Consider the following 16,889-nt stretch of genomic DNA (forward strand, 5'->3'; position numbering starts at 1 on the left):
TTTTAAGAAAATGCTGTTTTTGGACCATGTGTATTGGAATGCTTCCACTATACTCCAAATATCCATAAAGGTATTCATTCCTAAAAGACAAAAGCTTAAAAGAACAGAACTGTTTAAATTACTGGATATTAGCAGACAGATAAAAATCTGCCCTCTGGTCACTCAATTTTAATCTATATCATGAAAAAAAGTCAATATAACATCAAAAAAATTGCAGGGGATAATGGAAAATGTTTAGACAATGTTGAACGGATACTATAAAATAAATTAGTGTTATTTTCCTCTTAGGGAAAAAAATAGAAGTTATTTTTCATTAGTAAAATGACAAATGACTTTCTATACAGTGTGTTCAGATTTGCATAAACATTTTTGCCAAATTTCCATATTTCTCAAGCAAGAAACAGATCACTTAACTGTGTAATGAGAATTCAGTCTCATACTGAGTAAATCACTCACTAAGATTCATTCCTTTGGACTAGTATGTTGCAACCTGATGAAGAAGCCTCATGGTTCCAGCGTGAGGCAGGAACATTCTACTACATCAATCGAAGAGCTATCTATGTTGGTCATTACAAGGTGATTTTGCTCTTGCCTTGCTGGTTATACAAATGACATTCTATCACTTACACAGAACTTTACAACTTAAGTGACTTCTTCCTGTCCAAATTAGCTATGGAAGAGAATGATGAGTTTCTTACCAAACTAGTTTCTCTCCTTCCTAGGCTCAACACTGCACAATATTTTGCAGTTTCCTTTGCAATTAGATGTGGTCATGTGACAAATTCCTGCCAATAGACTGCGAACAGAATTCATGTATACCACCTTCCAGGCCTGCCTCATAATAAATGCCAATGAACAATGCTCATTCTTCAACTGCCCATTAAATGCAGAGGACTCAGATGATCTGGACACAAAAGACAGAAGGGGCTTGAGTTCCTGAATGACTTCACGGAGAGCTGCTTATCTTTGCACCAGAAAAAAAGTAAACTTCTACTATGGTAAGCCACCAAGACTTGGGATCTGACTTATTATAGTGACTAGTGCTTCCTAACTGATATGTTATCATATATTCAAATACCTTGTTTGAGCCACAATAAAGAGTTAAAATTTCAAAATCAAGAAAAGTCTATTTTAATTAATAATCATGGCTACTGAAAGAGGAAATGTCTTTAGGAAGTGAATCAAAACATACATAATTTGCAGACCAAAAAAGTATTTAATCCTAGCCCCAGTGATTAAGGTCATTAACAACAACAAAAACAAAACAAAACAAAAACCAGGATGATACATGGTAAACATTCTAGAAGGAACACAGACTTTCAAGCCAGAAAGAAACATTTGCAAATTCCAAGCTGTGGTCTTTGCTTGTTTTGTAAACTTGAGCAATTTGATTAACCTTTCTCAGAAACTGTTTCCTCATCTATAAAATGAAGGATTATGAAATTTACCTGACAAGATTTTATAAAGATTTTATACACACACCCACACACCCCACAATACCTACTATCTGCTACCTAAAAGGAACTCAATAAATAGTAGCTATTATCACTAAGTATTTACCTAATACATACAAAGTATGACCAATAATATTTTCTATATATTCACCCTTTATACTGGTTACTCTTTCCCTCCCCCAACATACTGGTGGCAAAGCATTCTGCTTCCACTTTCCGAGGAAAATGCTACCACAAGACAATGAAAAATTATGAAGGCATAGATTCTTGGTTTTTGAGGTTCAAAAGTCTAGGCTTAGAAAAAGACGAAAGATTTGGAAGGAAAAAAGTTGATGAAATTAAGGATTTCCATATTTCCGCCCTAGAAAAAAAATCCTCTGGTTGTGGGAAGGAATGAAAGAGGACATGACAGGGGAGGTAAAAAAAAAAATCAGTATTGATGTGTGTCCCTGAAAGAGAAGTAGGGAGAGGGAAAGGAGGAGATGCTGGGAGATGCAGGAGAGTGAGAGCAGAGGTGAGCTGGGCCTCATTCCTGAGGATAGCCTCTGAAGGAAACAGGAGAGTAGTTTCCCCTTCTGCTTACTCTACTCCTCTTTCTGACCCTATGTCTAGGTACTCTGAATCACTCCATGTAAAGAAGAAAATAGTAGATGTGATGTCTAGGCAGATGGGCCTTAGAGAGCCTCCCAAGATTCCCACCCACTTCAGTATGGCAGGAGGAATGGTATGCTGATTTCTGCTATTGCACGACGAGGGCATCACGGTAGCAGAGGGATGTGCAGATATGAAAGAGCCACTGCAGAAGGGAATGAAAGATGGTCCAGGAAGCCACTGCCAGCTTGGACCAACAACCAAGGATATGAGAGAGAGACTGACATCCCCATGGACACTAGCCCAGAGAGATGACAAGTGAGGAGCAAATGTACTGCCACACCATGCTCACCATGTCCTCCACTTCATGCTTTGCATCTACATAAGTCTGGATTGCTGAAAAATTTATTTCCTCTCTTCCATGGAATTACATTCAGTTATGGAAAGATAACATTATGGACTGAAAAATCTCAGTACGAGAGTTATAATTTACAACTATTTTGCACTCTTTTTATGAATGCAACAGAGGTAAATCAACTTAAGTCATCATTGAAACTTCTCATGCATCTTTCCTTAAGTTTCACATGGTCCTTAAAAGACTTACTTCGATCAGTAATGATTGTTCTAGCCTCTTGATTGCTGGTCTTGTTTTTCAAATTCTGGGCAGCGGTAATGAGTTCTTCCAACTGGGGGCGCCTCTGTTCCAAATCCTGCAGCGTTGCCTGAAGGGAAACATATGACTTAATATTGAGGCTGTCCAGCATTGTGCATTCCTTTTATTTTTATTTTTTTTCAGAACTTAAATTTTAATTAAACATAGTTTCATTTTTTTCCAGCATACTGTTGCTAACAGGGTATGCTGAAAAAACAAAAATAGAATTAAATAGTAAAATAACTAAAAAATTGAAGATTAAACACTGTACAAAGTTTTAAAAATCCCACTGGAACAAGGCTGTTCCAATTATTTGTTTCATGTTCTGTCTTGGCCTTTGTTTCCTGCATATGGTTATGAACACCTACTTCAACATTTTCTACATTCTCCTCTGCCCTTGCTGACTGGTGCATGGTGGCTTTGCGTACCTTGCAAGCCAAGTATGAGCAAAGGCATGGTAGATTGGGCCACCAAGTGGCTCACAGCGACAGGAACATAGACTGCTTATCTCTGCACCATCTGTGGTTGGACCAAGTTAGCTGCCCTTGGTTGTTGGGATCCTAAGGTACTTATTTTACCAGCCAGCTTTCTGCATGTTGTCTTATAAAGGGAGGTGTTGGGAAAGGATAGGGGAAACAGAGGGAGAATCATTGCTGGTCACCTTTCAGATTTAACCACATGTTAAAAGTGAGAATTCTGTTTACCTACATATACCTCACAAGTAGTGGGAGAGACCATGGCAGAAGCTGGAAATACAAAGTGGAAGTAGGCTTAACTATCCGGTCTTGTTTTAATGCAACTAGTGATAATAATAACACTTTCCTTTAAAAAAAAATGAGAAATCAAGCACTTAGTGATGTATGGAATTGTTGAATCACTGTATTAAATACTGTACACCTGAAACTAATGTATGTGCATTCCATTTATGTGATACAAAGTAAAGTACAATTTTCAAACCAACCAAAGCACTTCTGGAAATAAAAAAAAGATGTTACTGGTTATAAATCTCTAACGTGTAAGGCTTTATAGGGAAGAATTCAACGAGAAAGGTGTTTCATTCTTGGATACCAAAAATATTTCAAATGAAAATCTTGATTATAGATTTGCTTCACTACTTAAGAGCTTAGCTGAAGTTGTTTCAGAGTACCTGGGTTTACTTAAATTAACGTACATGTTCCATGAATAAGAAATGCAATTTTGAATTACGACAATGTATTTAAGAAAGATAGCTATTTGTATTTGTAATCTCATTTTGTGTGGTGTCAAAATTAAGCTGTATATTTTAGAAACAGGAAAAGCACGGAAGTGATTTAAGAGATGTAACTTATTTAACTTCTTTGTACCTGAGATTCCTCACCTATAAAATGAGAGGGTGATGCAGATGAGCCAATTCAGTCCTTGCCCAAAATTACCATCAATAAAAATCACCTGATTCCTTTGCCTCACTGCCCACCCCCATGAATAAATTAGTAGGGGAGAGGGCTGGGAATCTTCCATTTTAATAAATTCTTTGCTTAATTCTTGTGTCTCTGTCACCTTACTCTCTCTACACTAAAGGGCCCATATCCCAAGGATGTTGACAAAGAAGCTTGTGAAAAATTAGATCTCTCCTTTGTCTTCATTCTAAAATGTACATTTTAACTTGGGAAAGCATAATGAATATGTGTTATTAGTTTATAAGTCCTACACACATTTTCTCGTTTTTATTATCTTAATAAGCACACTAAAAACTAAGCTAGAAGTCTTCATGGTTTTAAATCTGATGCTGTTTCCATCACCCCATGAGGCCAATGAATGTGAAGGGATGAAATGTGGTAGATAGTAATGTTCACGAAACTTATCCACTATGCTCTTTGACCACCGCTGACTTTCTAAAGATTTTTGGGGTTAGAAAGGCCACGTTTTGATCATTTTTCAGTGTTTCTTTTGTGAACAGGTAGGGAGATAGGCCTTGTGATTTCAGCTCAATTGCTTTTGGGTATTAAAATAATGGCAAGAACTTATCCAAACATTACACATCTATTTTGAGCATTTTCTCCTCTCTGTATTGAAACATTGGAGGGGCTAACTTTTAACCAATTTTCCACATTTGTAAGCTGTGATTGCTCAGAAGAAAAATCCAATTTTCAGGTTTCTAACTTTTATGGTTTCTTTACACAAAAGAGTGTTTGAAATATGGAACAAATTGCCAAAGACAGCTATTGAAGTAAGTGGCATAAGTCAGTTGGAGAGTACCGAACACATTTTAAAATAGGAACCATATAGTAGTAGATAGATTTTATGAAATAACATGTTTCCCAGGGTTCGAATGTTAAACTCTGGTCATCTGTGACACAGCAAGCTTAAGAGGTACTTTGGAATTCCCAACTCTTAAATATTTAATACACGCAATAGATTTTTTTTAAAAAACAGACTTAACCAGAACCCTCCAATAAAGACGAATATTTTCCTCAAATTTAACTGAGAACTGTATATAACCTAGGTAGCAAAGTACAAAAATTCATTCATTTACTCACTCAGTCTTTTATTTTATACATCTGAAGTGCTATGCACTGTTCTAGGCACTATAGGTGTAACAGTGGACGAATGGATTAGGTATGCTTAGTGTCATTTAAATGCAAATTTGTGTTTTTTGATACTTGGAAATGTTTATTTATTTATTTTTAAAGATTTTATTCATTTATTCATGAGATATACACAGAGAGAGAGGCAGAGACACAGGTAGAGGGAGAAGCAGGCTCCATGCAGGAAACCTGATGTGGGACTCGATCCCAGGGCCCCAGGATCACTCCCTGAGCCAAAACTGGAGCTCAACCGCTCAGTTACCCAGGCGTGTCTGGAAATTTTTATATAACAAAGATCATCTTTATTATCATTTTCACTTGATTTAACATTAATTCACCGTCAAACAACCAAGCTATTCTTTGTTTCTCTCTTCTGGATATATTTCTCAATGTTGGCTTTACTTTTCCCCTTCTTTTAAGATCACAAAGTTCATTTAAGAAGTATGTTGTAGAAGTAACCTGATCAACTTTAATCTAAATTAAACCTGACCACAATGAACAGCTTTTACTGCTGAAATTAGCAAGCATGTCAATTTAGACTTAACACAACCCATTTTCCTCTCTAATGAACAAAATAGGTCTCAGGGTATTGTGAAACCTGTTCTCTAGTTGGGTGATTCTCTAATTTTGCTGACAGACACATGCTTTGTAAGCACCTGAGAAGATTATTAATGACATCCTTTGAAACAGCTTTCTTAAAAACCTAAGGAGATTTATTAATAAAACTATGTATTTCTAAAGAATTTCAAAACAAAATTGTAACTCTATCCCACTCTTTGGTCAATACATACAAAGGTTCATTTCTAAAAAGAAACTGTACAATAATAATATATATTGCTATGGGATTTTCATCAGACACTAATATACTCATTAAATAGTGATTTCTCAGTAGAGCAGAACGGGAATTTTCTTCTTTGATTTTCTTTCCAGGAATAAAGGAAAGGACTTGAATACGGCATATTTAAATATTTTTTAAAATTAAGATATTACAAAAACAGTGACAGACTTTCTTGCTAATGAACACATACATGCAACAAAAAGAATGATTTTTTTTTCTTTTCATTTGGTTTTCTTTTGAGCATTTTCTATTTGCTATTATAATTTCTCTCACCTGACAACTGGGTTTTATAATCTCCTAACTTTTCAAGTAGAATGACCTTCATCTCTATTCCACTGAGCCACCCACGGATGGGAGAACACCTTAGATCTAATCATTACTCAAAATACCCACCTATGTAATTCTGTTCTTTGCCCCCTATCTGGTGCTCTTACCAGATGCTTCTCTCTCCAGAACACTCCTTCTACTCTAATCCTCACCCTCAAATGGCCCCCTCTTCTTTTGTTCAATTTCTTCATTCTAGCTGTAGTGGTCTGTATTTGTCATGCTAAACAAGTAGAATGCTATTTATGCTTCTTTTTCTGATAGGATCGCAGATATTCATTACACATAAAACTTAAGTGAACAAAACTCAAACCATTACATGCTTAACAGTACCTAAGCATGATAATTGAGCATATCTATGTGGATTCTATCATTCTGAAAGAAACAAACACGAGAGAAGGAAGGAATCAATGCTATTTCTAAGGAGTCATAAGCCAGCTACTGGGCTTTACTAAAAACAGCTTACCCCTTGGAGATGAGAATTCATCATGGATTCCACTAGCTGAGCAAAGATGGAAGGAAAAAAAAAATCTTCAAATACAAAGTAAATCAGAAGTCGTTAATCCTAAATCCCCCCAGGGTTGAAGGAAGTGGTTATAAATAGCAATCCTATGAAAAGGGGAGTTAAACAATGAAACTACACATACTCCAAGTAGGTCATTTTAGGCTCTTAGAAAGAATTACACTTGGTTATTATATTTGATAAAACAAAATTCTACCTAAGTAATACTCAAATAGAAAACTCTACGGTTTAGTTGAATATTTAGTATTTACATGTTTAAGAAAAGACCTTAACAACAAACTTTTTATATCTTCACATAGTTATATTTAGAACAAAGTCCCACTGTGATTTTCAGTTGCTGCTTTTTTCAGGACGCAAACACAACTTAAGCTTACTCGTAATGTAAAAATGTAGACCTTCTACTCTTTTATTCACAACCTTAAACAATTAACATCGAAGGTGGACAAGGTGAAATAGTTTATTGAACCACTTTGTGGATGGAAAAAAAAAAGCATTTAAGGCAGGTAGACCCTAAATTATAACCTTTCCAGTAACTGAAGTTTTCCCTATGAGGATGCTACTCCTATGTCTAGCTTCCAACTGCCTCACTAAGCATCTTAATTCTTGGCTTCTTTTCTTGCATTTGGCTGCCTCTCCAAATAGACTGGCCAAATCCAAAGCCGTCTCTACTGTCCTCCACTCCCTCACATTTACATTTCAAGCTAGCTTAGATATTTTCCTACTTGGTATAACTTCACTACTTCTTCTCTGAATGTTCTCCTAGCATCTCTGTTGGTAACTTCTTCAAAAACACCTTCTAACTGGGGTTATCCTTTTGTTCTCCATTCATTCAAGAAATACTTTTTAAAAAAGCATTTCATTTTTAGATAATTTAAAACTTACTGAGAAATCTCAAGAATGGTCCAAGAACTCCCATGTATCCTTCACCTCGGTTCACCAATTGTTACCATTTTGCCACATTAAAAAAATTAAAAAATATATTTTTAAAAGATTTTACTTATTCATTTATGAGAGACACACAAAGAGAGGCAGAAATATATGCAGAGGGAGGAGCGGGCTCCCTGGTGGGGGACCCAATGTGGGACTCGATCCCAGGACCCTGGAATCACATCCTGAGCTAAAGACAGATGCTCAATGACTGAGCCATCCAGGTTACCCATTTTGCCATGTTTTTATTATCACTTCCCATTCTATCATGGGAGGTGAAGGAGGAAAAATTATTCCTCTCAAGGAGAAAACAAACTATTAGTTAAGACCAGCAGTAAATAAGCAATTACAATAAGCTGAGGTGAGTGTTATGGTAGGGGAAGCACAGGGAGTTATCAAAGCATACAGGACAGATAGCTAACCACATTTAGGGATTAAGGAGGGTCTTCTGAATGAAGTGGAACTTACAAGGTCCTCAACATGATTTTGTCTAAATTATACAAATATATATATATATATTTAAATTGTCTCTAAGACTCTTTTTAAAAAAAACTTTTAAAAAAGTTTTATTTGGGTAAGTTTGACAAACAGAAATTCTATATAAAGGTGTACAAACTGGGGCACCTTGGTGGCTCAGTAGGTTAAGTGTCTAACTCGTGGTTTTGGCTTAGGTCATGATCTCAGCATCATGGATTCGAGCCCCACATTGGGACTCTGTGCTTAGCAAGGAGTCTGCTTGAAATTCTTTCTGCCTTTTTCCCTTCCCCTCTGCTCCTCCCCCTGCTTGCCTTCTTGCTCTCTCTCAAATAAATAAAATCTTTTTAAAAAGGCATGAAACTTTATATTATGATATATGTATCATTGCAACATAATCAGCACAATCAAATTAGTTAATATCATAATTATCTCACAGTTACTTTTGTGTGTATGTGATGAGAACACTTAAGATCAATCCTTCTGGCAAATTTCAAGTATAACATTATTTTTAACTGTAGTTACCATACTATATATTAGATCTCTAGAAGTTATTCATCTTAAAACTCAAAGTTTGCACCCTATGATCAATACTGTTCCATTTCCCTCATTTTGCAGCCACTGGCAACCATCATTCTATTCTGTTTCTCTGAGTTTTGCTTTTTTTTAGAGTCCATATATAAGTAAGATCATATCGTATTTGTCTTTCTGTGTCTGGCTTATTTCACTTAGTATAATGTCCTCCAAGTTCATCTATGTTATCACAAATGGCAGGATTTCCCTCTTTCTTAAGGCTGAATAATATCCATTGTATATATACATATACCATATTTTCTGTATGGATTCATCTGTTGATGGACATTTCAGTTGTTTCCATATCTTGGCTATTGTGAATACTGATGCAATGAACATGGTAGTGCAGATATCTCTTCGAGATCCTGATTTCATTTCCTTTGGGGAAATATATATACATAAAGTTGTATGTATATAGATTTGTATATATATACATAAAATTGTATATATATATATAAATATATATATATATAAGTTGGATTGCTGAATCACATCATAGCTCTATTTTTGATTTTTTGAGGAACCTCAATACTGTTTTCCATAATGGCTGTACCAATTTACATTGCCACTAACAGTGTACAAGAGTTCCTTTTTCTCCACACCTTCACTGATACTTATAATCTCTCGGTGTTTTTTTTTTTTAATAGCCATTTCCAACAGGTGGGAGGTAATACCTCACTGTGGTTTTGATTTTTATTTCTCTGATGATTAATGTTGTTAAACACCTTTCCCATGTACCTGCTGGCCACTCAGATATCTTGTTTGGAAAAATGTTTATTCAGGTTTTCTGCCCATTTTAAATTCTGATTGTTTTTTTTGCTATTGAGTTGCAGGAGGTCCCTATATATTTTTGGATCTTAACCCCTTATCGGATAGACAGTTTGTAAATATTTTCTTCCATTTTGTAGATTGCCTTTCATTCTTTGATTTTTTTCCTTTGGTGTGCAGAAGCTTCTTTTTTTATTTGATGCACTCCCACCAATGTATTTTTGCTTTTGTTGTCTATGATTTTGGTGTCATTTTCCAAAAAAATCAAATCAATGCTCAGACTAATGTCAAGAAGCTTTGCCCATGTTTTCTTCTAGTAGTTTTATGCTTACCAGGCTTTAAATACCACTGCTGCTAAGACCACTGTGGTGGCCATGAAAACATGCAAACCTTTTACAACTAGGACTTGACTAGGGACCCCAGCTGCTGCCTTTGGAAACGCATCACTTCACTGAAGAGAAGCCAAGCCTCCTGCAGACTGCTCCCCACCAATGACTGAATGTGACAATGATTCTAAAGCAGTCCTTTTTTTGGGCGACATAGGGCTCCTCTGGTTGACTTGGGCTCAGTGACTCCCTAACAGCTCTGCTGAATCTTCCTTAGATCTATTGCACACTGGGATGCTTCTGAACAACTTCTCCCACTTTCTTTTACTTGGGGTCAGGCTTGCATTTTGATCCGGGGCTCTCCCACCTTCCTTGACTTTCTCCCTACATCCTTTCACAAAGATATTTCCCCAAATAAAATAATTTCCTACTTAATCCTGTTTTGGGATATTTAATCTCAAGCCCTAACTAATATACACACACTTTTGCGCTTTTTTGACCCTAAACCTCTCATCAATGCTTCAGATCTACATAACATAGTTATTCCATGATACTGCCACCTAGATGTATAACTGACAGTTTCTGGACATCATTAATATCCTTCCTAAGATTCAAGTAAATTAGTATTTTAAAAGCACCTCTATTAAAAAACACTGTTACTTAAAAAAAGAAGGATATGGCCATTATTTTCAATGAGCCTAGAATTTAATTGGAGGAAAGAAAGATGATTTAAATTTGTTATGTGGTAATGGTGAGGTTCTATTCTACACATGTAGCTCAAGAATACTAGGTTATCAAAGCAAGCCACCAAAAATTCTTCACACATGACAACCACTAGGCTTCCTGGAAAATATGGCAAAAGAAATTTTTGGCAAGTTTTCAGAATGAGGAAGATAGCAAAACTAAGAAAAAATATTCCATTGGACAGGCCAAGACCTCAATCAGTGCCAGCTTCATGAGTGTGCAACTTGTATAGTTGTACTGTGCTCTGCACACAGAAGGGCCCCATGCTTTGGTTACTGTGGTGCCTTTGCCATCTTGAAATTCTTTATCATTTTTGTTAGCAAGGGACCCTGCATTTTCAAGTTTTACTGGGGCCCACAAATTATATAGCCAATCCTGACCTCAACCCTGAAGTTAGCAGACAATAAAAGTTGCATATCTTGTCTGAAGCACTAATCAGCTAGTGATGGGAAAAACACTTTTGAACACAAACTGTATTATATCAATCAAATGCCTCTTGTTTAGTTCCTGAGAATTTACTCTAAATCTCTTTCTGTAGAAATCATGAAGCTAAAAGATCTTTTTTTTTTTTGGGGGGGGGGGGCAAAATCTCTTCTGGTCAGGAAAAACAGAATGAAACAGTTACAGTCTGAGATGGGACCCTATCAGTACCAATGGTTACCGGAGCAGCAAAGTCATCGTGAATGGGCAGAAGTAAAGCAAGGAAGCTACAAAGTGGTAAATCGTCCTAGAATTTGGGATTAAAAGAGGAAGCTGCAGTTCTGGCAACAACAATGGCTGTAGGGATCTCAAATTCCATTTACAGTTTTAGCTAAGCATTAGCTATTCCCAAGGCTAGGGTGGCCTTGAACCATACCCGAGAAACAACTAATAATTAGTTCCATTAACACTTACTAACCTGCAACTATAAGACAAACACTTGCTTAACAGATATACACAAATAAACCTTGGCCTCTTTCTTTAAGGAACTCATAATCTAGCAGAAAATAAAGACTCATAAACAACTAAGTCAGTGGGAAATAAAACAACAGTAATGGTTGTTAATTAAGCACTTAACTATGTGCCGGAATGGTCTATCATAGTCTACAGAGAATGAATTCTGGGGTCAGGCTGCCTGCCATATACTTGGCTTATTATTTTTGGCAAGTTACTTAACCCCTCTCTTCACTTCTACCTCTGTAAAATGAGGATCACAAGAGTATCTACCTCTTAACTTTGTTATGATAATTAATAGGGCTCATGTTTGTAAAATGCATGGAATACTTCTTGTTGCATAAGAACTATAAAAGTTTTCAATAAAAAATTAATCCGTGTAATCATCATAATACTCTATGAGATAAGTACTATTATCTCCATTTTACAGATAACGAAAATGAAAGAAAAAGAAGTTAAGCAATTTGTCCAAGATCACAGACTGGTAAGTATAAGACTTCAAACCCAGGACATTTGGCCCCAGAGCCCGCCCATTTAAGAGATATGGTACAGTATGATAGTTACAATGTCCATATGCTGTAGTGTAATAGAATATTCTACAGCATAATATAGCATGACATAATTATTACACAGATGAGATGAAATGGGATAAAAACTTGAAATAGGGGCAGCCCCAGTGGCGCAGCGGTTTAGCGCCGCCTGCAGACCAGGGCGTGATCCTGGAGACCCTGGATTGAGTCCCACATCAGGCTCTCTGTATGATGCCTGCTTCTTCCTCTGCCTGTGTCTCTGCCTCTCCCTCTCTCTGTCTTTATGAATAAATAAATAAAATCTTAAAAAAAAACTTGAAATAGGAATGCAAAAGGGGAAATTAATTATTTATCTAATTAAGTACTTAGAGTACCTGCAATAAACAAATGACCCATTCAAATTAGGATGAGAAGCCTCTCCTCAAGACTGGAAGAGCTAAGAGGAAGGAGCAGTTAATAGAATCTAAGAAGTAGATGCAGGAAGAGGACCTCTTGACAGGAGCTGTGGCTGTAAAGGGACCTAATCACACCTGACTCACTCACTTCCCTCTGCTCTACCGGTACCTCCCACCAGAAGGACACAATCAATGGGTAATACCAAGCTAATTGCTGCTGCTCATATTATTCTGCCTCCTAGGATACAACAGGAAGCTAGAAAGTAGTATATCTGAGAATGAGTCCAGCCAAATTACCAAAGTAAATGGTGAAGACAGAAACAACCACTGAAAGCAATCCGTTTGGAGAGTTACATGGGAATTCTCCAGAACAACTTCGTGAAGGGATGGTCTGTAATTGAACCTTGGAAGATTTGGCTGGGTCATGAGGAGGGCGTTATAAGGGAAAGAAAAGTACGAGCAAAGACAAAGAAATAAAATAAAGCTTCAACTGGGCTAGCTGGTGGAAGCCCTCAGGGGTTACATTTCACTACTCATGTCGTGTAATTTATCCTCCATTTTATATATTTGGTTTACTTAGAATTAAATTTGCTGTATGAGGCACTCTGATTAGATAAAAGAGAATTTATCTTGTTTTATGGTTGGGCTTAAAAAAAGTTTGAGGTAGTTGGATTTTATCATGAGGAACTAGGTAACAAGGAAGACTAGAAAAACTGAATCTATTGGAGGCAAGACTTGGGTCACTGTGTGCCTTTGTATACCTTATTCTCTCTGGCAGGAACACTTTCCTCAGTTCTTGGTCTTTTCCTGGAAATATGGTAAACAGATAATCGTGAGTGAAGGTGTTGACTGGCCAAACGACTGGACACAATAAGGGGAAACTGATACAAGAAAGAGAATTATAACTGGAAGGGTGTGGAAATTACTAGAACAAACATCCCTGTTTCAAACAGTGTTTATTAGTATTATAAAAATTAGTGATCCTTTGGCTAACTTTAAATATGAAAAATATGATAGCTATTTAAGCAATTATTATCAAATTCAGAGACCAATAGGACAGTCTGTGGAATTTATTTTTCTTTTTCTTTGTATTAAAGTCTTTCTTATTTGTTGGCATTTGGGGGCCTTAAAACATTTATCTTAAGTCTCCCAAATTTGAAGCCTTTCTTGTAATGGTGTGGTATAAAGCTAATCTACTATTAGTATGCTATCTTTTTAAAAAAGATTTATTTATTTGAGAAAGAGAGTGCATGCGTGAGCAGGGGGAGGGGCAGAGGGAGAATCTCAAGCAGACTCCCCACCAAGCATGGAGCTCCACACTAGGCTCCATCTTATGACCCTGAGATAATGATCTGAGCTGAAATTAAGACTAGGATGCTTAACCGACTGAGCCACCCAGGCATCCAACTATTGGTATATTATTTTTAAAATATATCTTTTCCTGTGTTTGAAAAAGAGATTATGATGATCATTTCCAAGTTATTCCACCACAGAAAACTTAAAGGACTGATTTGTCATTTCATAAACCCCTTAACACGCAAAAATGAAAACTCCCTTCAGTGACTCAAGCCAGTAAGTAAATAATGTGGTCTAATTTGGGGATCTTGAAATATAATTCCAAAGTCAAGAAGAAAGAAGAATTTTAGGCTACAATTTGTTGATAATGATTTGCAAATACATTTCTAAGCTGACGGAAAGGGCGCTGATATTTTTAGCTGTTGAACATTAGATCTGTTATTCTACATTGTTCACATTTCTTGAAACCCTATTGTTCTGTAAATTTCACATACTGACAAAGGATAATTGGGGCAGTTTTAAGACCAATTTTTGTTGTGTATATCACAATCGCTTTTGATGTTATGACCCAATGAAATAAGTGACACAATTTTTTCTCTCTCCATACATTTTAGAGGAAAGGGAAAAGTGAAATCACTTTACAGTATACATATTTTGGCATTTTTTCTGCTCCAATTTTCCGTTATTCATTTCTTGTTCTACCTTGAATAACACCATTTGGGAGGCATTCTAACTAACTTCAGTTGGTCAAGATAAATTGTCTTTTATCTAATCAGAGTGCCCTATACAGCAAATTGAATTAGAAGTGAACCAAATTAATAAAATGGAGGATAAATGACATGACATGAGTAGTGAAATGTAAATCTCTGAGGGCATTGTTTGTAATATTTTGCCTGGTGCAAAACCTCCTGATTTTGCATCCTAAAGATGTTGTCCAGAGCCATAGAACTGTCAAATAAAGAAGGCCAGCATTAACAGGTAAGTGAGCACTGATCAATCAAATGGGCAAGAAATATCTATTGGCAGGATTCTACACACAATACATTATAGTAGGAAATGTGATTTGTGTATGATAGAGGATGGCAAAAAAGGAGCGTCTTCAATAAATTCAATGAACTTGCAATGAACTAGCAATGCCGTTGGGGAGACCACCTTCAGGCCTGCCCATCGGCATTCACACATGCAGTTAGCCAGGAAGAGACCACAGTATGTAAAATACAAACATTATAGTTTACAGACTATAGACGGTATGCTGATGGGATTCTGAGGAATGTCATTTTCATATAAGCATGCTCAGGGAAAGTGCCTTAGAGGATCAGGAACCTGGACTATCATTTGGGGGATGAACAGGACCGACAACTAGCTAGTGATGGGAGGGGCAATTCCAGGGCAAAGACTGAGCTAGCACCAATGTGTGGTGGCATCAATACACTAGAGTGCTTGGAAGAAGGGTGCGTGTTCCGTGAGCAGAATTATGACGACTGTGACCAAGCTGGGAAGGGAGGCGGGGCTCTGACTACCAGATGAACCTGTAAGGACATGCTGTTGAAGGCAGTGGGAAGCACTGGAGTCTTTAGAACAGAGGAAAGACACAAAGTGGGATTTTAGAAATATTAACCTTGCACCACTGTATCCAAAGTCCTTTTGAAGAGAAGACAGGAAACCTAAATTACAACAATCCAAGAAAAACCTCCTCTAGCCCCTCTGTTTAAATTTCCAGTCATGAAAACGTGCAAACCATTTTTTAAAAGTAGGTTCCACAAGCAGCATGGAGCCCAGTGCAGACCTTGAACTCATGACCACTGAGATCAAGACCTGAGCTGAGATCAAGAGCCAGACACTCAACTGACTGTGCCACCCAGGGGCCCCTACAAACCATTTCTAACTTAACCCAATGCATCCTTTTATTTCAGGAGAAAATACTAACTCCACAGCATATAAGCAAAATAAATTCAACCCCACTGCTGGTAAAGCAGTGTCCCAGAAAATCATTAAGCAGATTTTCTGATTCCATTTGTACCATTCTATTAAATTAGATGGGAGTAGAGAGTGACTGTTGTTTCAATTTAGAAAAAAATAAACATTCAGAATGCTAAACTCTTAGATTTCTGCTCTGAAGAATAAAGAGAGTGTCAGAGCAGGACAGAGAATTGGGATCCCTCCAGAAATATAACCTCAAAGATTACTATCAGTGGTAATAAGAATTATCAATGTAATATTATGTCATCACATTTTGTGAATGTAATGTTGCAATGTCCTTTTATATCTATTATTACATTAGAACTCTGATATTTTCTCTGGGAAATGAGTCTTCAGATAATTCTCCAGGTTCTAGGAAAGCAGCTTGTCTTTTAACAAGTGCTATACTAATCCCTTCAAAAATAAAAGTTTAAAGCAAATAAAAGGTCATGCTAAGAATGCATTCAGGCTTTTCACATTTTCAAAACACTTTAAAGATGGCACTTATTTAGCTGAGACAAGAATCTTGGTTTTTGTTGCTAGTGGCAGCCACCAATGCACTGAGGTAAAGTAAGAGATATTACTGTTCTGTGATGTTACCTGTACATGCAAGTCAAGTGGAGAAATGAGCGATTATCTAGAGGCAATTAAACTCATGTACACGGTCAATCGGTATAATTCAAGCCCCCAAGTGTTCTCTTCCTCTCTTCGAGTGGTGCATGTGAAGACATGAATTATCAAAATAATTGGCACAGCTGTTCAATTCACGTTGCCTATATAGGGAGTGAATCAGGCTCAGTTTATTCATCTGTAAAATGAGGATAATTACATTTATATCAACCAACCTGGGGAAGATGAAAGTAGTCAATCTATTTATCAGCATTCAAATACCTTAGGTAGAAATTAGTCAAATATGACGAACCCTGGTTTCTTTGTAAGAACAGCAATTGAGGACTACGTTATATAGAATGTATTTAGTTGGTAAGGTCTCGACCTTCTTCTTTTTTTAAAAGATATT

The 16,889-nt window shown here is 36.7% G+C and overlaps 1 protein-coding gene across 16 annotated transcripts in view; it reads right to left on the bottom strand.

Annotated features, from left to right (window-relative positions):
* The window catches only part of DMD (dystrophin), a 2,170,621-nt gene that overhangs the window by 580,300 nt on the left and 1,573,432 nt on the right, over window positions 1-16,889 (bottom strand). For all 16 annotated transcript variants that reach the window (XM_025439443.3, XM_025439430.3, XM_025439477.3 and 13 more), the window contains one exon: window positions 2,650-2,767. In XM_025439443.3, the coding sequence (XP_025295228.1) occupies window positions 2,650-2,767 (118 nt within the window). The remainder of the gene's footprint in view (window positions 1-2,649; window positions 2,768-16,889) is intronic.

This window comes from Canis lupus, chromosome X, assembly GCF_003254725.2.
Source record: "Canis lupus dingo isolate Sandy chromosome X, ASM325472v2, whole genome shotgun sequence".
Lineage (NCBI taxonomy): Eukaryota > Metazoa > Chordata > Mammalia > Carnivora > Canidae > Canis > Canis lupus.